General features: G+C 34.6%; 2 protein-coding genes and 1 long non-coding RNA gene across 6 annotated transcripts; 1 reads left to right on the forward strand and 2 right to left on the reverse strand.

Annotated features, from left to right (window-relative positions):
* Positions 1-12: 12 nt before the first annotated feature.
* LOC140840616 (uncharacterized) lies at positions 13-2,272 on the reverse strand. 2 transcript variants are annotated; one of them, XR_012120030.1, is made up of 3 exons: positions 2,087-2,272; positions 1,033-1,192; positions 13-956 (listed from the first exon to the last, which is right to left on the reverse strand). It is a non-coding gene; the product is annotated as an uncharacterized lncRNA (long non-coding RNA). The 2 variants fall into 2 exon arrangements; XR_012120031.1 differs by having other exon boundaries at positions 1,033-1,135; positions 2,080-2,272.
* A 5,384-nt stretch (positions 2,273-7,656) lies between these two features.
* Positions 7,657-13,470, reverse strand: LOC140841880 (E3 ubiquitin-protein ligase MBR2-like). Of its 3 annotated transcripts, XM_073209602.1 has the most exons (7): positions 13,346-13,470; positions 13,123-13,199; positions 10,244-12,074; positions 9,610-9,663; positions 8,548-8,643; positions 8,309-8,446; positions 7,657-8,208 (listed from the first exon to the last, which is right to left on the reverse strand). In XM_073209602.1, exons 3-7 carry the CDS (start codon positions 11,966-11,968, stop codon positions 8,077-8,079), a joined length of 2,145 nt encoding a protein of 714 aa, XP_073065703.1. In that variant the 5' UTR covers positions 11,969-12,074; positions 13,123-13,199; positions 13,346-13,470; the 3' UTR covers positions 7,657-8,076. The 3 variants fall into 3 exon arrangements, with proteins under 3 accessions (XP_073065703.1, XP_073065705.1, XP_073065702.1); XM_073209604.1 differs by having other exon boundaries at positions 9,610-9,660; positions 13,123-13,452; XM_073209601.1 differs by having other exon boundaries at positions 13,123-13,452.
* A 2,904-nt stretch (positions 13,471-16,374) lies between these two features.
* On the forward strand, positions 16,375-17,968 carry LOC140840617 (caffeoyl-CoA O-methyltransferase). Its single transcript, XM_073207796.1, has 5 exons — positions 16,375-16,559; positions 16,689-16,768; positions 16,854-16,998; positions 17,087-17,218; positions 17,551-17,968. Exons 1-5 carry the CDS (start codon positions 16,467-16,469, stop codon positions 17,842-17,844), a joined length of 744 nt encoding a protein of 247 aa, XP_073063897.1. The 5' UTR covers positions 16,375-16,466; the 3' UTR covers positions 17,845-17,968.
* Positions 17,969-21,749: the final 3,781 nt, after the last annotated feature.

A 21,749-nucleotide genomic window follows, 5' to 3' on the forward strand; every position in this document is an offset into this window, starting at 1 on the left:
TTAATTTTTTTTTAAATTGGACCCATTAGATCACCATTTTTGGGATTCTCAGAACTTTACTATAGTGCATTTATTTTATTTAAGTTGTCTAAACAATGAAATTGCAAATGAAATGATACTTGAGATTTTTGAAACACTAATATTAATATCCACACTTAACTAACTAATTTTGCATTTTATATGCACTATACTTTCGAGCACAGCAGAACATGGAGTACATTGCACGTTTGTTTGGTTGGTGGGCCGCCCATCAGCATCAAGGCAGCTACCAAAAAGTTCAGGAGCTGGAGTTTTCTCTTTCCCTGTAAATTCTGATCTATGTTCATTCATCTGTGCTGCATTCAATATATTCTCTTTCTAATTAGTGTGTTCTGTGCGACCTGAGTATCAGAGTGATCATGTCGAAAACTCTTCCGATGCCACTGAATTTCTTGTTGAGTGTGCGCATATCATTTGACCTGAGCTCATACTATCCGGTCAAGACTACTCTCAGTACAGGTCATGCTAGGTCACCCGAGCTCATCTAACTGGTCAAGAGTATTAACAATACAGGTCACACCAGACCATCCAAGAGTAGTCATAATGCAGGCTAGACCATACAAATTCATCGAAGAAGGTAAAAATATTTCACTGAGAAAGTACACATCTCTGTCAGGTAGATTGTCTACCTTTCATACCCAATCAACTCAGACATCATCAAGATAAGATGTATCCGACTTATGAGTTATAATTGGTCCTTCAAGTGGCAGTAAAGTGTAGAAATCAACAGCCTGCAACAAGGTATTCATTTACTTTTAGAGGTCTGTCCGTGGATAAGAATCTCATATTGTAAGGGAAGCATAAGTTTGACAGTTTTCTCATACTGTTCGTGACATTGCCAGTTATTCTCCGGCTAGAGTAGACTGACTATTAACAACTGAATTCTATGTTCCAGGGAATTCCCTGAACAGCATAATCTGAAACAACACAAACCTAGATTAAGAAGAGGTATAATGTAAATCAATTATTAAAAGAAATCAACTATGGCAATACTTGATCATGACTTGAACCATCTGCTTCAGCCTTCTTCAATCTTTTTGCTCGAGAGTTGCTATTATATTTCAATAAATTGTCCTCGTTCTCAAAATTCTGACCCCTGCCCTGTGCAGGAAACCAGACATCTGAATGATTTGATACTTGGCTTTCTGTCAAACTATTGCACGGAAAGATTAAAGTGCTTTCGCAAAAAGTAAAGACAAATACTTCTCTCTGGGTTGAAGTGCATATTACATGGAATGCATTTAGCAATCCTATACAGCACATTTTCAAGAGAGACAAAATATCCCATGAAAATAACTGAATTGCTGCCACTCCTTGTTAGTTCTTACACTAAATATTGATCTTGGCTAACAATCTTGTATCCATTTGGTGCATGAACTTTAAATTTCGATGACTTTTTCATCTTTGAGTCAATGAAATGCCATACGTGAAAATTTCTGCAGAAGGTTACTTAGCCTGTATAGAACAGCTACTCTATTTGGATATACTTCTAGACAAATCAAAAGAGTATATGTCCTAATTCTGCATGTGTCAAAGATCAAATTGGGAACATTTCTTATTTGATTTATCCAACAGAATAGCTGACGCTCTTTTTCTTTACAAAATTTTATTTTAATACCTAAAAGCACAAAAATAGTACAAAACATGAAGAGAGAGATATCTTGATTTTAGAACTCAAGTACAGCTAACTTTCTAAAACATGTATTATTCAGGAAAGATGTTTGTATAAATATGAATTACATATTAATGTCAAAAAGGGAATTGTCTGTATTAAGATGCCCAACAGTAGCTATAATTATTCGTGTCAGGAACTGGAGAACAATGAAAGGAATGTGTCTTTATATATGCCTGTACCAACAACTCACGAGGGGAAAATGGAAGCAAAGTTTATAAGATCTGTGTGTGTAGTGTTATGTCCTCGCGATTTGAACAGGAATTGACAATATATCAGCACACGACCAAAAAAGGAAACCAATGAATACTGAATCAGCAATAAAAACAAAGAAGAAAGAAACTTGTCTTATGCAAAAGGTGGAGGACAAATTACCTTTGATTAAGTCAAATAAATCTTCTTCATACGGACCACTTGAATAAAATTTCTCTTAACACGCTGCTAATCCATGAGTGTGAGACTTTAACAAGTCCACAGAAAGATGGAAAAAATATGAATCTCTTTTATTATTGATTTCTTGACTACGTCATGTTAGGTGAGGAAATGGTTTGTGGGTGTTAGAGGAAGCGGTTGGTGGGAGTTGAGAAATTCATGTGTATTCCAACAAGCTTTTCAGCATTGTAAAACAAAGAGCGAAAGAAAAAGTTGTGTTTTTTTCATGAGTGCAGAGTTTATTTATGTGAGGTAGAGAAAATGTATTCTCGATATACTCTGAGTTATGATTGTGAGAAAAAGAGTGTTTTGTATACGCTTGTATTATTTCTTCCAATAAAGATTTATAGTGGTTTCGTAAACGTAGCCTATATTGGTTGAATCACGTAAATCTTTGTATTCTTGTTGGTTATTTTATTCTACGTTTTTCGTATTATTTATCATCATGATCGTCATCGTTTCGGTATAATCCTCAACACACAAATGCCTTGAAACCGTTAACTAAATTGTGCCTATGTTTATTTACTCTCGGACTCCCGATCTTAATCATTGATGGTACAAGAGTGTCTATAAATACGAGCATTTGAGGTCTCTTACCTCATACTTCATAAAAACAATACTGCACCATATATAGCGAGTCGAAGTGCTTAGAAGATTTCAAATCAGAGGAAAGCAGAATAATTACAAATAATTCAATGACTGGAGTCTGGATGTAATAGTTGATATGTTTTCGTATATTTGTTTATCATGTTCATCGATGTACATCAACATGATTTTTGAGAAAAAAATCCTACAGTGAAGTTTCAATATACTAGTATGAAAATCTATGAGCATCGTGAAGTCTTAATTTCAATATTACAAGTGAAAGATTTGTTTTTTTTAACATCCACATTATATATTAAGAATTTTTGGACAATTTAATATTCTAAAAGTGAGGCTCACATAAAATCAACATATTATTTAAACTAAAATAGTTGCGGGATACGAAGCGCCCGTGGCCTAATGGATAAGGCGTTTGACTTCTAATCAGGCAATTGTGGGTTCGAGCGTGATTTTCCTTTACATTTAGCTTCGGGCCAAGTTCAAATTTGGCCTTCACGATGAAACATAATGTATTTTGGATTGGAGTCCGACCCAACTGCCTATGAAAATATTTATATATATTAATGTGTCTATCACATGGTGGGTGGGTAGAAGTCAATCAAAGGATCGAAAAAGTTGGTTCCTTAGGATTTTGCTTAGCTCATGTCATCTTGTTTTGTTGGAATTGCTGTCACGGCCACTAATATCTAGTGCACTTTGTAATGATATGAAACAAAACGGGTAACATCCAACCAACACTTGCAATTCAGATTTTTTAAATATGAAGCAAAGCGGATGATATAATTTGATTACTTTTTCATTATAGACGATTATTGTTTCTCGATAATCTTGTCATCGATTAATTCACTAATTAGCAACTAATAAAAATCGAATATGTGACTATTGTTTGATAATAATTGTAATTTGCATGACAGAGTCAAGAATTTTATTAAAATTCTATGATAATTCATTTTTAATATATATGTCAATAAATGTACCAGAATTGACAATTATCATTAAGTAAACTCAAATAATTCAATGTATTTTAATTTTGCTAACTTCCTAAAAGATTTACATTTTCAAAAGTTGTATCACAGTTTTTTAGGGAGTGTTTGCAAAAATTATGCTTTTATATAAGTGATTAAATTTATAGATTGTCATAAAGTGAAGAAAATCATAAGTGGATAGTGTTGAAAACAAAAATGTAAAACTAAAAATCAATAGTAAGAAGTGTTTGATAAATAAGTTACTACAATGATTGTAACGCCCTCACTCTCCAGATTCGACGACCGTCCTCAATGTATCAAGACGGGTCTTTCCAGCGTGCTTATTTCCTCACTCACACGCATCTTGAGAAACTTCCCAGGAGGTCACCCATCCCAAAATTGCCCCAAACACGTTTAACTTTGAAGTTCTTATGTGATGAGCTTCCGAAAAGAAGATGCATCTTCTTGATATGAGTAGTACGAATCAAATCTTTTAAGCCCTCTTCAACTGTACAGTCCATTACATTGAACAGTCTCGGAATCCCTCTCATTCCGGTGTGGGATCGGTTCGTTCATGTTCCCTCCACCTAGAAGCCTGTCAGGAGCCGCTCATTGTCCATGGAACCTCATGGCACCGGCGATCACCCCCGTCCTCTTCGGCTCCGGGCCTCACAGTGATTTTAACATTAGATATTTTGTTAGAATACTTTTGGAGAATCAAAATCACCAAATGACTGGATTTTGAATTTTAATTAAGTTAAGCAGAACCTAACGCATAATATGGGTTTAAGAAACACACAATAAAGATTTTTTTAAAACCAAAATATGATAATCACTTATTTTTGGTGTCTGCTCTTGAAACCAAACAAACTCTTAAAAATAAAAAGGGAGGGAAGCTCAAAAAATAAAATGGAAAAGGCTGGGAAAGTAAAATGTGGTGTGGCTTAGCTGGCACACGTGCGTGCATTGGGGAATCAAAGGTTGTATAAGCTGTCACCGCAAATCTTTGCCCGGTTGACCACAGGCATCGCATAGTCCCTGTGCCTCCCACACGCATAGTGCATCTCCACATCGTCCTTCATTTCCCCCGTTATATTAATATAATTAACTTTTATCTTACTAATTAACCTTTTTTACAACTTTTTTTTAATAAAAAAATCCCTTCATCAATAAATAAAAACATAATAAAATTGTCAGACCATGTCCATAATATATAATATAAATTTAAATGGAAATTTAATAGTAAAATTTAGAATATTAATATATTAATGAGTTTCTTGTTAGACGATTTTACATTTTTTTTAATAATAAGACGGCTCAATCATGCACATATTTACAATGATATGTAATATTTTTGGCATAAAATATAATAGAGTATGTTTCTTGTGAGACGGTCTCACAAATCTTTATCTGTGAGACATGTCAATCTTATCGATATTTACAATAAAAAGTAATACTCTTAGCATAAATGTCATATTTTTTCATGGATGACTCAAATAAGATATATGTGTCATAAAATGTGACTCGTGAGACTATTTCACATAATTTTTGTCAATATAATAATTTTTAATAAATGATCTAAATAAAAGATTTATCTCGTAAAATCGATCAACAGAACAGAACGTTTCAAAATTTGTTTATATATATAATATGGGGAATGAGAACTGTGTAAATTAATAGTAAATAAATGATTCGATTTCAACAAAAAAGATGCGGTCAGAATGGGCGTGACAAACGAAATAAAGATGCTTTTGGTTGATTATGTGTTAAACTTTGACCACGCATCACTTCAGCTGACTACCGACCGTCATTTAAAAGGAAGCCGACGCACACAAATGCCAGCTGGATCTATCCGTGTTATTAGGGTCTTTATTAAATATAATTTGCAAATTCCTTTTATCCACGGTCAATTATTTGACTCTCTAATGGGGTGAAATTTCACCCTACCTTATGAGGCACTGCTTCCATGAGGTGATCAAAGGCCCAAATTTAAACACACATACACCCCATGAAGTAATCAAAGGCCCAGATTTAATCACCATATAAAATCAATGACTGAGATCCTGTGAGGGCACTGCCTCCACAGGTAGCATCTACTCTACCTCTAATGGGACAGCCTCTAGACAAAAATTTGTTAAGACGATTTAACAGATCGTATTTTGTGAGATGTATTTTTTATTTAGGTCATTTATAAAAAATTTTAATTTTTATGCTAAAAATATTACTTTTTATTGTGAATATCGGTAGGATTGACCTCTCTCACAGATAGATATTAATTAGACCGTCTCACAAAATATCTATTTCATCCTCTGATTTTGTCAGGACCATGTCTTTTCTTTTGTTTTGTTTTCTTGGGAGTGTTTCTTCCAATCACTTGCATGAAAAAATTTTCGAAAAATTTAACTTAATTAAATCCGATTTAATTCGTTTGAACATGTTAATGACTTGGTTTTTTTTTTCGAGTGAAGTTGGCTCGATCTATTTTTGTAGCTCTAACATGAGTTTTCTTAAAAGGATGAAATGACCTACTATTATCTCATTTCAAGCTTATGTTTTTTTATTTTAAAAATATCTAATAAGTACACATTATTATTCCAAATGTCTCTAAGCATCTACTTCTCAGTGAAATGACCCAGCTCATTTATTTAATTTCATTGGGTTGCCAAATTATTTTCTTCCGAGAATAGTTATTTTTAGGAATTGGTGATGGGTTTTGGCATTGTCTGGAATCTTCCCAACTCAGCAGCACTGAATTCATCCAACTGCTCAGCGGTCAATTTACTGGTCAACTACGCCACCAATGGAAGCCTTGTAATTTCCAGATTTGGGTGTTATGTACGAGATCTTGCATTTAAAAATGGCACTCAGCTTTTTCTTGGAAATCTCAACCTTTACATAAATAAATGCTCCAAACTCCAACCACACACAACCACATATATATGTAAAATAACATAGTTTACTGGAAGATATATATTCTGTCATCAATGTTAAGTGGAGTGAATGGACGGGAGACAAAGTAGTTTGCAAGTAGTGATTTTTCTTTTATTATTCCTACTTTTTTTTTTTTATGAATATGAATATTATTCCTACTTTGATGATGAATTATTTATGAGGCACATGGTTGTGGATTCTGACATGGGCTTTGGCCTTTTCCCTTTAGATATACCGAATGGTCCTCAAAATGCCCAACTCATTTTTGCACCACATAATCATAGCCATAAAAGAACAAAGAATAGTGAGCAAAAGAATTCAAGTATCTAACTTAGGACAAGAAACAGGGGAATTCCTATTGATGGCATTATTTTGATTCAAATGGCAAAAGCATGATGCCAATGACATACGATTCAAAATGGGAAAAGACCAAATCTTTAATAGTTATTCCCTGTTCTTTTTTTTTTTTTTTTTTCCTGATAACATCAGTTCAACTTTTGGTGTGTCAATTGTATTATATTAAAGAGAAATTGAATTTTTTTTATCATAGTTATTTTTTTATCATTTATATTATCAAATTATAATCTTAGTCGTTATTTTTTGTAACATTCGTCATTTTTCTAATGTGACAACAATGTGGTCCTAGCATGTCCAATCAATACAACATTAACACTTAGTGAAAAATGACTAAATTATCAAAATTAAAATATACACAGAACTAAGACTGAAATTTAACGTAAAAAAACCAAACTCACAAAAGAGGAACATATATGACTAAAAACACGATTTTCCCTTTCATTCATACCCTATAATAATTTGCACCTGAAAGACAGGATTTGGTGGACGACACAATCTTTACATTTGTTGAAAGACTTGTGATGGTGAAACCGTGAAAATAAATTCCCAACTTCATTACACAACAAAACCTAAAAAACACAAAATTTACTAGTATTGAATCAATGGTTCATAGGACTAGAAATAAAGGTTTGCATTGCATGATTAAAATAAGAGAGAATTCAAATCTTTGTCCTGTAATCAAAGGAAAGAAGATGCCAGCCTTAAAAGACCAGTCAAACAACTGAATATATACAACAAATGTTTCCACTGCCATTTATTGCGTCTAATATTTCATAGAACCAAGGTTTTTTTTTTTTCCAATTGAAGTGACCATAATAAACAAAGTTTAAATTTATACCATCATTGTAGAGTTATCGGCTTCACTACTCGATCCCAGAAAGCACAACCTTTCATGCTTCAAACCCACAAGATTCGGGGGTAGGAAAACAAAAGGGTTTTAGGGTCGAACTAGCATGCTTTAAGCCGTGTCAAACCAAAGATTAAAAAGCAAAACAAAGAGTTCTCGACAGGGACGGATACGTCTTTTGGGTTTAAAGGGAATAGCTCATGCTTGCCACACAAGAAGTCGCTTTCTTCTCAAATTTCCAAAGCCGTTGTTTTACAAATGGGACATAAGTTCTTTAGTGTCAACCATTGCTTGATGCAGTTGACATGAAACTCATGCCCACAATCCGATATCCCAATATTATCTCCATCCATGTATTCCTCCTGATATAGTCGAGTGGACGGGAAAAGAAAAAACTCAGAATCGGATCGTTTTGAAAGGAAGTATGGGATACAAACGAAAAATGTAGCAAGTTGATCTAACCTGACATATACAGCATGGTTCCAATTTCAGTGCGACACCAAATACTCTATACTTCCTCTGTTTCATTGAGGCCAAGATTTTCTCCTCGCTCAATCCGGTGTTAACATTCCCTATACGTTCCTCCAAAGCTAACAATTCCTATCACAAACAGGGGAAATGTTAAGAGCTGGCTAACCAAAAAAAATTCTCTTGAAAATCTAAGAGTGTAAAGAGTATTAAAGTAAAGTAGAGTAGAGTACTTCATAAGACATGTTATCCACATCGAGCCTCATGTCTCTATGCCGGTCATGCATCTCCACAAATCCATTAATAAAAGGGTCGATCAGCATATAATCCTGAAAAGGGGTTGATATATATTTACATCATCCACCTTTATCCTAGAAAAATCACATGCTGCTTATGCCATAGAAAGCCGAGATAAAATATTCCGAAGGTCTTGATAGCATGTGGCAAATTCTGCCTAGTCAAACCGTACAGTTCACAATCACCAGAGACAACTTCTTTGGTTCCATAGGCATATCTCTCTATATGTTAAGAGAGTGCACATCATGTTTTTTCAATATAGGCTCCAACCATGTACTTCCAAAACAAGCAAATTCGAACAATACTTTTAGAAATTATAAATTCACCAAAAAGTAAAATTATAAAATTGAAGAATTTCAAAAACCATCCATCTACGCATCAAGAGTAAACACCACAAAAAATCTCACTTGGGCCTGCATCCAAATGTCTATTTCCAAACCTAACATTAACTCCAAATAATAAGAAAATTATGTGAAGGATAAATAGGAAAAACTCCAGCATATTTGTTTATTTATTATGAGAAACCATGCCGTGCAAACAAATTTTGAGACTCCAATATTGATTAAAAGCATAATTTAACCTCGATAAAAAATATAAAAAGACACGAACAGCTCCACATGTAAATTTCCATAAATAACTCCAAACTCAATTAAATCTACAGAAATTATCTGGTAATTTCGAAAATCATATAAAAGTTATCAATAAAAAAAAGTTCAACTCTATAATTATTTCAATAAAAAAAAGTTCAACTGCATAACTATTTTTAAATTTAGTAGCAAATACCCTCTCTATAAATTTATGCTTGGACTTTTTCTTTTCAAAAGAAATTTAAATAAAATTTATAAAAAAAATTATTTGACCAAACTTTTAATTGGACAAAAAAATAGAAATTTGTTTTATTTGATCTTTTGTCTCCAGAATAGTGTTTCCCCAAATTCAAGCAAGAAACGTTTGATAACATTAATGAAATGAATCTAAATTGCTGATCCAGAACAAACCTCAGGTTGTAAGTGGACACCCCTTCGCATGGCGTTCAAGACTTGACGGATCTGCTAAATTAAAGAGGACAAAGTGTAATTAGCACAAACCAATGGAACTTACAGGAATCTCATCACAAGCACCAAGGAACCAAGTAGGCATAGGAAGTAGTTAAAGAAATGAATAATGAAACATATGCATTCACAGTATCTGCTAAAGCTTCTCAATTGTTTAAATGGGATCTTCGTCAATGGTCAGATTTCCCAAGAACTGAACACAAAATACCTCATTCTATGCTTCCACAAATGGGAAGACTCAATGAGGCAGAAAGAAGGAGAAAAAACAAAGAGCAGCCATTTCACAACGATTTTTTTTACATCCAAGTAAACATGAATAAGTATGTGTACGTGCAACAATGAATGGACCAGAAATAAAGTAAAACTTAAAGTCGAGATACAGAACTCAAAAGGGTTAATTCCATAAAACTATTAAATGTTACTCTATGAAAAGTTACCACTTTTGGTTTATAATCCATCAGTGCAGATCATAGGATTTTCAGAGCCAAAAAAATGTTAAAAGAAACCCAAGGAATTTTTTATTTGAAAATTTTAAGTATTCATCGCATCAGTTACAACTTAAATAAAGGGCACATACCAGTCTATGCCTTCCCTCAACAGCAGCTAAAGCATTCCAACCGCTAGCATCATCACTTGTCGTATCAATCGAGAACGCTGGTGGCTGTTGATCTGACTGATGCTGTCCAAGACTAGTACTCGGTGCCTCGTCTGCTGAAAACGAGGCAGAAGGGAAAGGCACAAAAGGACTTCTCCGAACTCCGGAGTCAGATTCAATCCTTTGAGTGGGGTTCCAAGGATAAAATTCTGAGAATCTCTGATGGGCTTGAGATCTTTGCATCTGATGAGGCAACAAGATTACGGGAGATGCACGCGCACCAGAACCTGCACCAATCCGGGAAGCAAATGAAGGATTTCTAGAAGATGTAGAAGTTCCAGGGGCAAAACTCCAGTCAATTTGGTCTTGTGGAACATTTCTCGTCTCAGGAACAGAAACGAGCATGGGAAAATCGGGATTATTTCTGATAGAGCTTCTGGCATTGACATCATCATGCACAGTAGGACCCCTTTCTCCAGAGGGAACAGATGACCTTGAGAAGCTGCCACCCCGTGTGCTGAAAGATCTATTCCAAGGGTAAGGATGTGTACCTAAATCCTCAGATGCAGGTAATATATGAGATTGATTAAGGGTGTTGCCTGGATTTATTGGCGGTACAACTGGTGATCTCAACTCTAAAGATTCAATACTTGAGAAAGGTCTAGGAAGCGGCTGGGTAGCATAAGCAGTAGGACGTCTCAAAGGAATGCCTCTAGCCGCATCAAATCGAACCAAATCATGGTGTCTGGTATTCGATCTTCCAACAGGATTTCTGCCCGAGCTTTCTGGAATTCCTGGAACACTTGAAGGATAAGTAGCAGGGGTTGCTCTACTCATTCCAACCCCTCTTGAATTTAGTTGCTCTGAGCGAATAGTTAGAGACGAATTCAGAGGTTCAGATGATATGCTTAAACTTCTTGGGCTAGAGTAACAACCATGGATAGGATTCTGCTTCATGTTCTCCACTGGCTGATTCGAGCTCGAACTCCCACCATGACAAAATTGTCCCGAATTACCTTCAACATTCTTCCTCTTGCAGGATGAACCCCACGGACCAGTAGATGAACCTGATGCATTATTTATTTCGAAAAATGAACTAGAACTTCCAGAAGCAGCTGCTATGCTGGAAGAAGCATAAAAATTCGAAGTTTTCACTGCCTCGGATTGGCCAGACTTATACAGATTATGAGGTAAAGTAGCCCCTAGGATTCCATGGCTATCACTTTCCCTCGCAGGTCCATGGCTTGAAGTTGCATCCTGTGAACCAAAAATGGAGCTGTAATTTTGCATTGTAGGAAGGATTCCAGTCACCTGATTGCCGACATAACTAGAATTGCTGAAACCAGATGCTTCAAAAGACAAATTGTCTGTCCTTGCATCAGTCTCGGAACAATGACCAAACGAGGATGACCATCCAAGCCTCATTTTTGAATGATCGTAAGTTCGGTCCTGTGAATTATTTGCACTGGAGCTGGATTCACCTTGGGCCCAACCACTAAAACTCTGAGCACGACTGCTAACAGCATTTGTGGAACTAATATTACTGCCACTAGAGGGAACCATGTAACCGGATAGTCGATCTTGAACTGGATTGAGCAGGTTGTCCCAAGAAGCGGAGTGATCCACAGAGCTGTCATTGGGAATAGATCCCTGATTCAAATCAACCGTTTCAGGGAAAGAATCAAGGGAACTTCTTTCCCCCTGCATATCTCTTATTCTATCTCAGAATTCTATAGAGCCGAGAACTGCTGCCAAATATTGCCGAAAAGTTTGCACAGATCTTCAGCCGAATAAGAAAGATAATGAAGGCACTCTGATGCAAGACACAACAGTAAAGGGGATGGGATTAAAAAAAAGAACACATACAAGATCAAATATTCAGATGTGTCTCTGTCATACTGAAAACAGAGAAATTGCAGGCATCAGATAATCTGCCATTTTAAAAATTCTTTATTCTCAACACATACACAACACAGCTCTAAAAACATTAACATATAGAACAAGTCTTGCATAAAAAGGCAAACTGAAAGTTAATTTACTTCAGAATCAGAAATTGTTGCAAAGAATGCAACTTCATCGGTTGTTTGTCAACTTGAAGCAAGCCAAACAATGTGGTATTATACTCCAGTAACTAAGAATTTTGATTTTTGATAAACAATACTTAAAAAAACTGGCAAAGATACTAAATGGCTATTCAGATTCGACTCAGACACATAATTAGTTTGAAATTGACCACCCAAAGAAACGAACAAGATCAAATAAAAAAGAAGCTTTAAAATTGTCAAATAAACAATCGGAAGCAGAAGCCAAAGTTGTGTATATTGAAGAGCTATATTCAAACAATAGCAAATAAATTAAGATAAACCACAAACTTTCTTATTTTATTAAATGTCAAAGGGAGATCATCAGCTGATTCAAAGTCCAAGAACGTATTTGGGTCCGAGAAGCAAGAAAAAAAACGACATCCGGTACAATAAATAGCAGAACATAGACAACGAAAAGATTGCAACTTTGTGAACATCGCCAAGTTAGAAACTTTGACCAATTATTTTACGTCAAAAACTGAATGACCCACTAGTAGAAACTTTGAATCCATCAAAGATCGAATACTAAATTTCAACAATAAATATTGCCCATCTAACAATCAAGAACACAAATTTCGAATTTGTAACCTACTGGACAACAAAGTAAATCGTACAATCGCAGACCCTACATCGAAGATCCCTTTTCCAAAGATTTTCGATCTCAATCAAACAATCCAACAAATTCGATTAAAGAACCACGCAATTTCAACAGACAACGCATAAAAAACCGAAAACTCAAGAGAATAAACAAATTGTCGAATGGGTCAAGAAAAAAACCGGCGGAGAGCGGATGATCGGAGGAACTGGAGCAGGACAAACGCCTTCCCTTTTTTCTTCTCTTTACGATGGAGTTTCTGATAAAAGGGCAGTTGGTGGAGAGTGAGAAGCGTTTCAAGAAATCTCAACTATTTTAATCGGTATTTTCTTGCAGTAAAAAAGAAAAAATACTCCCAGAATTTAATCACTTTTTTTAGGTGTTTAATGGTGAGAAGACGCTTACTTTCACATGCAAGAGAGATTAAAGGGATGACACATCCACGAGAAGACAAGCTAAAGTGGTCGCCTCGCCATGTGTGTGAAAGAGGCGAGAGAATAAGCGGCGGAGCTAATGGTGAGGCTTTATTGTATGAAATATTATATTATTATTATTTAATTTAATGTGGTTGTTTTAGTGCTAATCTACTATTTCTTTAAAGGATTAAGGGCAATTGACTTTTTTTAAAATCGCGTTTTCCAAGTCCAAGACATAATTAGTACATTACCCACTTCATAAGACATAGTTCGGTACACATGATAAGATAAACACGTGATATATAATACAAAGATAAGTTAATGATAAGTAAGACGTAGGATATTATATTTAATGTTTGGTATGATTTTAATAAGAGTGATTAAATTTATATATTATATTGTGATGAAAAATTGACTTTATCATAATAAATTTTATAATTTCAAAGTTGTTGCTTGAGTTCATATTTCTTATCTGTTTCATTCGCCGACCGTGTTTGCATGATTTATTTATTTTTACCTAATTTTATATATTATATAAATATGATAATTGGAGCCCTTGATTTTGTGAGTCAAGTCAAATATCAATTTTTAATGTTAATCATATCTTATCAGGTACAGATTGTGCTTTATATTTGTCTACATCCAGCGTGTTTGGTTGGCCTATGGACTTAGATTTGTCAGGGAATTTTATTTTTGACTAGGAAACAAAGCAAATTTTATAAAAACCGATATGTTTTTATGGAGTTTGATCGAAAAGATTAGATATAAATAGGGTTGGTTGAACTCTAAATTGTTGGAACTTATAGTTCGATGTTCACTCTAACTTGTTAGATATTAATCAAGTAAAGCATTTAATTTTTTGGACAACTTATTCATGTAGTTGGGTAGGTAAATATATTATAACAAAATGATAATGGTATTGGCGGAATCTGTCATTTTAATTTTATTTTGAAAAATGGAAGAGATAAATTAAATATCGATATACGATTTTATTAAAATATTAAAAATAATAAGAAAAAAAAAAAGGCAATTCAATAATTTACTTTTAAAAAATAAATAGATGGACTAAGAATACGGATTCATGTCAAATTTTAGAATGTCCAACCCCAACAAATGATTGGTTGGGTCTTACAAGTACTGGGATGAGCTATATTCATTCATAAAGGCCCAGAAAATTGAGTTAGGGCTTAGTACTGTCAATGCCCCAGTAATGGGCCATTCGGGCAGACCGGCCCAGAAGCTTTATATTGATTTATATTCAATGCTAAAATGTCGTGAGTCAAAATATGGATCTTTTTCCAAGGGAGGAAAAAGGTCCATCTAGTGGAGCGAATCTAGTCGAAAGCGGGTAGGGAAAGTCCGAGGAAATGGACCCGTTATGGTGTGCGTGTTAATTTTTTTTTTTTTTTTTTTTTTTTTTTTATATACAAGAGAAAAGTAATTTTTTAAATTATATTCACAAAACGCAAGTTTCATGTTTCTATAACATTTCAAATCCGAATTATTTTTCTTACCTAACCGATGATCTCTATCTATACTATACTATACTATATTATACTTAATCATAGACAAAAATTTGTGTGAGACGGTCTCAAGAGTCGTATTTTGTGAGACATATCTCTTATTAGGATCATCCATGAAAAGTTATTACTTTTTATGCTAAGAGTATTACTTTTTATTGTGAATATCGGTAGGGTTGACCCGTCTCGCAGATAAAGATTCGTGAGATCGTCTCACAAGAGACATACTCGTAATCATATGTATCTATACTACGCAATATTTATTTAATATTTTACACATGCGACGTGTTTGCTCGAGTGCCGGCTAGAATCATAACCCGTAATTTAATATTGTGATGATTCATTTGTATCAATTTTGTAAAAAAAAAAAAAAAAAGAGGAGGATTGAGTTGAGGTGGTTGAGAATGGACCGACTGTCGCCCTTAGGGGGATTATTTCACCCTACCCCTACAAGCAGTGCCTGTAGGGGTACATCCAAGGGCCAGAATTTTTTCTGGCCCAGTTTTTTATTTTTTTTTAATTTTTTTTATTTCCCACGATATGAATCTCAACCCTTGATCTTGGGTGTGGGCACTGCCCCCACACCCAGGATCGAACCTTCCCCCTTAGGGCCCAATGAAGTTGGTGATGAAAACAACCTTTTTCTTATGTTAACCAACCTTACCTAGAAAAACAAACAGAAATTGCATGCATCCGGTTCATTGATCCAAATTTTTTTATTAAAAAAAAACAATAATTACATATTGGAAGCAAAAAGCACCAAGTTATGGGTTGGTGGGATTCTGTTGGGATTTTGTCCATCAAAAAATCCAACCACTTGTTTGGAAGTAAATATTATGAAAGTTGATTTAATTTATTTTCCCCAAAATTATAAAAAAAAAATCATTTTAAATCTAACTATTGAAAATTTATTGATTTATTATAAAATATAAATATTAGTTAGGACACAAATGGAACTGTCGAACAAAGTTTGATGCTTGACATCTTCTTTGAATTCAGCGTCCAAACTCGGAAGTTTCCCCAATCAAACACCAAATTCTTTTGCCTTCCTTCATTTGCCAATCCCACCAACCGATTAATGAAATTTATCCGCACGTTAAATAATTATTGACAAAAATTTGTGTAAGACGTATTTTGTGAGACAGATCTATCATTTGGGTTATCCGAGAAAAAATATTAATTTTTCTTATGAATATCGCCATGATCGTTTCACAAGAGATATATTCATAATTATATAATTTAAATTTCATATTTTTTATTTGTAGATACGATAAAAACAATATCCAGTTATTAAAATATCTCATCATATGCAATATAAATAATAATTATCAAGAACAAAACTTTCAATCCTTATTATTTCTGACCCATAAATCGGTCCCACCACGACTCCACGATCATTTCGAGAAATATACACCAAACCAGCCGGTCCACCACCACCCAACAACTCCCGAGTCACGATACTCGAACCGGTATTGGGCTTCTATATATCCTCCACCATGACTTTACTAGTCAATTCAGCAGCAACTACAGACCAAGCAGGGGAGAAAAAAAGGGTGAAGGTTAGAAAAACTTAACAAATATCAAAGGAAAATGGGAGGAAATGGTGAATCCAAGGAAAACCAAGCGGGGAGACACCAAGAAGTTGGCCACAAAAGTCTCTTGCAAAGCGATGCTCTCTATCAGGTAATGTTTCTACATACGCTCGGACCATTTTTTTCCGAGAAAATATACATCTCTTGTTCTCTATGAGAAGAAGCAATATCGTCAAATAAAAAAGTTTCAGTCAATGAACCTTGAAATGTTATGCTGCAGTATATTCTTGAAACAAGCGTTTATCCCAAAGAACCAGAGGCCATGAAAGAGCTCAGAGAAGTGACTGCCAAACACCCATGGTACGTACATTCATTTGATCTTCCTATATCTGGTTTTTTGCGTTGAATTGATATGTTTACTAATTCGAGAGATATATATATATAGGAACATTATGACAACATCGGCCGATGAAGGGCAGTTCTTGAACATGCTTTTGAAGCTGATCAATGCCAAAAACACCATGGAGATCGGCGTTTACACCGGTTACTCTCTGCTAGCGACTGCTCTTGCTCTTCCTCATGATGGAAAGGTAGGCTAAAATATTGAGACGGGATCGAAGTGGAATTTAATGAGATTTCCCCACTCTAGTGATTAATAATAATAATTATCTTGTGCAGATATTGGCAATGGATATTAATAGAGAGAATTACGAGTTGGGTCTGCCCATAATCCAAAAGGCTGGCGTTGCCCACAAAATTGACTTCAGAGAGGGTCCTGCCTTACCTGTTCTTGATCAAATGATTCAAGATGTAAGTCCACTTACTAACCCCCACACACCCCCCACCCCCCCCCTCCTCTTTTTTTGTATTGACTTTTGATAAAGAAGTAGCATCTTGGCGTGCAGATCCATTTTGTGAACCCACTACACCAACTTTTTCAAAGCTGACTTCACAAGTTAACTTTGGGGTCCCTTAGGACACAACAATAAATCAATAGGACCATCAAAAAAATGAGAATTATGTTCCCCACTAATCCACAATGTTGTTTTTTATTTTTATTTTTATTTTAAAAACATTAGTTGTTTGGGCACGAGAATGACACCTATATAATTTTTTTATTTGAAAAAAATAATGGAAAACAGGGGAAGCATAATGGGGCGTTTGATTTTATATTCGTGGATGCGGACAAGGACAACTACATCAATTATCACAAGAGGCTTATTGATCTAGTGAAGATGGGTGGTGTGATCGGGTACGACAACACCCTGTGGAACGGGTCTGTGGTGGCCCCACCCGATGCACCGATGAGGAAGTATGTCAGGTATTATCGAGACTTCGTATTGGAACTCAACAAGGCGCTTGCGGCTGATCCGAGGATAGAGATTTGTCAGCTTCCCGTCGGCGATGGGATCACCCTGTGCCGCCGTATCAGCTGATCATTAATTACCCCAGTTCTTATTATTAATTAATCTCCCATAATCCATGATTAATTATGTTGTGTAACGCACGTATATGTAACCTTTGTTTGCTAAAAATAAGAAATTTTAAGGTTTTATTTTATTATTAATCTAATGTTGATCCACCAACTATTGTGCTAGTTTTCAAGGAATATACTTGAAAACTAAAGCACGGAGAGGGAAGAAATCAGCAACAGATGAACATGAAATCAAGGCGTGGCTCGACTCGAATGTGAGTTTCACCACCACTCAACTATGCGAAACCGCAATCGGGCTAGAGGAATCTGGCCAAGATTTCATCTGGATTGTGAGGAGATAGAAAAATGACAAAAGCCACAACGATTTCGTGCCTGATGTATATCAGCGAAGGATAAAAGAAAAGAACTGATTATAAGAGTATGGGCACCCATGTGGGGCGATTGTGACACATTGTGGCTGGAATTCGACTCTTGAAGGAATGTCTGCTTGTGTGTCTATGGTCAAACAAGCGGTCTTAATTCTTAAGACCAAAGAGTCTGGTGGAAAAAGGGGGGAAAGCTCTCCGTTCCTGGTTCTTGATCTCACGTTCAACAATTTGAGATAATAAATATGAAAATAAAGAATAAATTGGACATCAAGATGGTGTACAATCGTTCGCTGTGTTTCCAAAGAGAACACGGTCTCTCTTAAAACACGTATAATACGCGTCTTTCGTCTGAAAATTCAGCTGCAACCAACCACCTCATTTAATTTTTCAACTTTGCCGATCGATGCAGGCAACTACTTTATTAACTTTGTCGATATTTCTCTCATTTGGATATTTGATTAAAAATCAAACACATCTCCATACATCTTTTCAATCTTGTCATTCCATTCTACTTACGTTTTTGCTAGGTCACTTGAGGATCTACACCACTCAAACTTTTCAATTTTCACTGATTTGGTCAGAACTTCAGCTATGTTATCTTTTATATGGATTTTCTGCATATCAACACTTCATTCTTCTAGTATTTTCCGTACAAAGTGAAATTGGACTTCAATGTATTTCTTCTTAGAATGAAATGCTGGATTCCTTGACATTTGCAAGACATTCTGACATAAATCGAAGCATCTCCTCGTAGATTTACAATAATTATCTTGATTTAAAAATTACTTTGTCCAAGTGTGTAACTTGATAGATAAAACATGATTTTAAATTAGAGGATATGTTGTCATCAATGTTAAGTGGAGTGAATGGACGGGAGACAAAGTTGTTTGTAAGTAGTGATTTTTTTTATTATTCCTACCTTTTTTTTATGAATATGAATATATATTTTTTTTTTTGAATAGATATGAATATGAATATTATTCCTACTTTGATGATGAATTATTTATGAGGCACATGGTTGTGGATTCTGACACGGGCTTTGGCCTTTTCCCTTGAGATATACCGAATGGTCCTCAAAATGCCAAACTCAATTTTGCACCACATAAACGTAGCAATAAAAGAACAAGAATAGAGAGCAAAAGAATTCAAGTATCTAACTTAGGACAAGAAACAAGGGAATTCCTATTGATGGCATTATTTTGATTCGAATGACAAAAGCTAGATGTCAATGACATACGATTCAAAATGGGGAAGACCAAATCTTTAATAGTTATTCCCTGTTCTTTTTTGCTGATAACATATCAGTTCAACTTTTTGTGTCTCAATTGTATTTTATTCAAGAGAAATTGCTTAATTTCTAATCATGGTTATTTTTTTAACGGTTTTATCATTTATATTGTCAAATTATAGCTTTAGTCATTATTTTTTACGATGTTAGTCATTTTTATGATGTGACGACAATGTGGTCGAAGCATATGCAACCATATCACATCAGCATTTTAGTGGAAAATAAGTAAAGTTATCAAAATTAAAATATACAAAACTAAGACTGAAATTTAACAACACAAAGTAATAAAACCACAAAAGACAAATATATATGACTAAAAACACTTTTTTTCCCTTTCAGGCATACCCTATAATAATTTGATCCTAAAAAATGGATTTGGTGGACACAATCTTTACATTTATTGAAAGACTTCCGATAGTGAAACCGTGAAAGTAAATTGCCAAATTCATTTCACAACAAAACCTAAAAGAAACAAAATTCACTAGTATTGAATCAATGGTGCATAGGACTAGAAATTAAGGTTTGCATTGCATGATTAAAATTATAATCGAAATTCATTGATTTCAAATATATCACCACAAACATAACTCAGCTAATGAATCCATTAGACATTATCGTGCTACTCAGTACTGAAAAATAGATACAACTAGTGAAAATATTATCTTCGAGCCCATCTATATGTTTTGATAAGATGTGCCATTTTAATGGTTAATTTTTCAATCCCTTTCTTCGATTGATGTTCCAGTGAGTTGGACCCAATTATCTAATAATTTAACGTCGAAATATATATATATATATATATATATATATATATATATATATATATATATATATATATATATATATATATATATATATATATATATATATATTACACATTCTTGTTTATTTATGTTCAAATAATTATAATTATAAATTATTATATTATCTATGTCATTCATATCAAACAGTCCCTCAAATTACGAAACAGAGACATTCCCAACCGTCGATTTACTTCGAACAGATATCATGGCAGATGTTCATATGTCTCCGTACTCCTTACATCCGAGAGTACGGAGATGTATAAAGATTTGTAGCAGTTGTATTAATGTCCAGGGATGAAACAAGACAATGCTAGATTTGCCTCTGAACATCTCACATGTAAGCAGGTAAAAGTCGAACATCAGATACCAGCTAGAATACTAAAACCACTCTCGATACCCGAGTGGAAATGGGAGAGCATACAATGAATTTTGTGGTTGGTTTACCAAGAACTTTGCATGGACTTAATTCCATCTGGATTATAGTAGATTGTCTCATCAAGTCAACTCATTTCTTACCCGTGAATACGACTTATAATATAAACAAGTATGTTGAGTTATATATCAAGAAAATTGTCAATTACATGGTATTCTAGTTTCTATTGTATCTGACAGAAATCTCCAATTTACACCAGCATTTTAGAATAGTTTGCTTGTAGCATTAGGTACGAAATTGGCTTTTAGCAAAACTTTCTATCCACAGATAGACGGACACTCTGAAAGAGTGATACATATTTTGGAGGATCTATTACGAGCTTGTGTGGTAGACTTTCTGGGAAGCTGGATACGAAATTGTCATTTGTCGAGTTCATACATGATAACAGCTATCAGACTTCGATAGAGATGGCTCCTTATGAGACACTATGTGGGCAAAAGTGTAGGACGCCCATCCATTGGGACAATGTTTGTGAACGAGCTGAGTTAGGCCTTTTGATTGTGAGGCAGACAACATAGGCTATTAATAGGATTCGAGACAGGATGAGAATTGCACAGACCGCTAAGAAAATTATGTAGACAGACATCATCTAGATCTAGAATACGCAGTTGACGACCTTGTGTTCCTAAAAGTGGCACCAATTAATGGAGCGCTGAGATTTGGAAGAAAATGGAATTTGAGATGCTAAATATTAATGATTTAATTAAGTTGACAATTACATAATATTTTTAGCGATATTTTTATTTAGCCATGATATTTCAGGTATGCTGACTTCGAGATGACTTTCCAGAGGAAGATATCTGAACTCGTGAAAAATTTAAAATTCTATAAGATTATGAGGAAAATTATGAAGGTAAATCCGTCTTTTTAATATTTTTTTGAGAAACAAAATATTTGATTTTTATTTATTCATTGGCTAAAATTTCAGCACATTGATTTTTTATTAAAAACGCAAGTTAAGAGTAGTTTAACAGTTTTCTTGTGAGGTTAAAGTTATCACTTTCAAAAAAAGGT

This window comes from Primulina eburnea, chromosome 9 (assembly GCF_022965805.1).
Source record: "Primulina eburnea isolate SZY01 chromosome 9, ASM2296580v1, whole genome shotgun sequence".
NCBI lineage: Eukaryota > Viridiplantae > Streptophyta > Magnoliopsida > Lamiales > Gesneriaceae > Primulina > Primulina eburnea.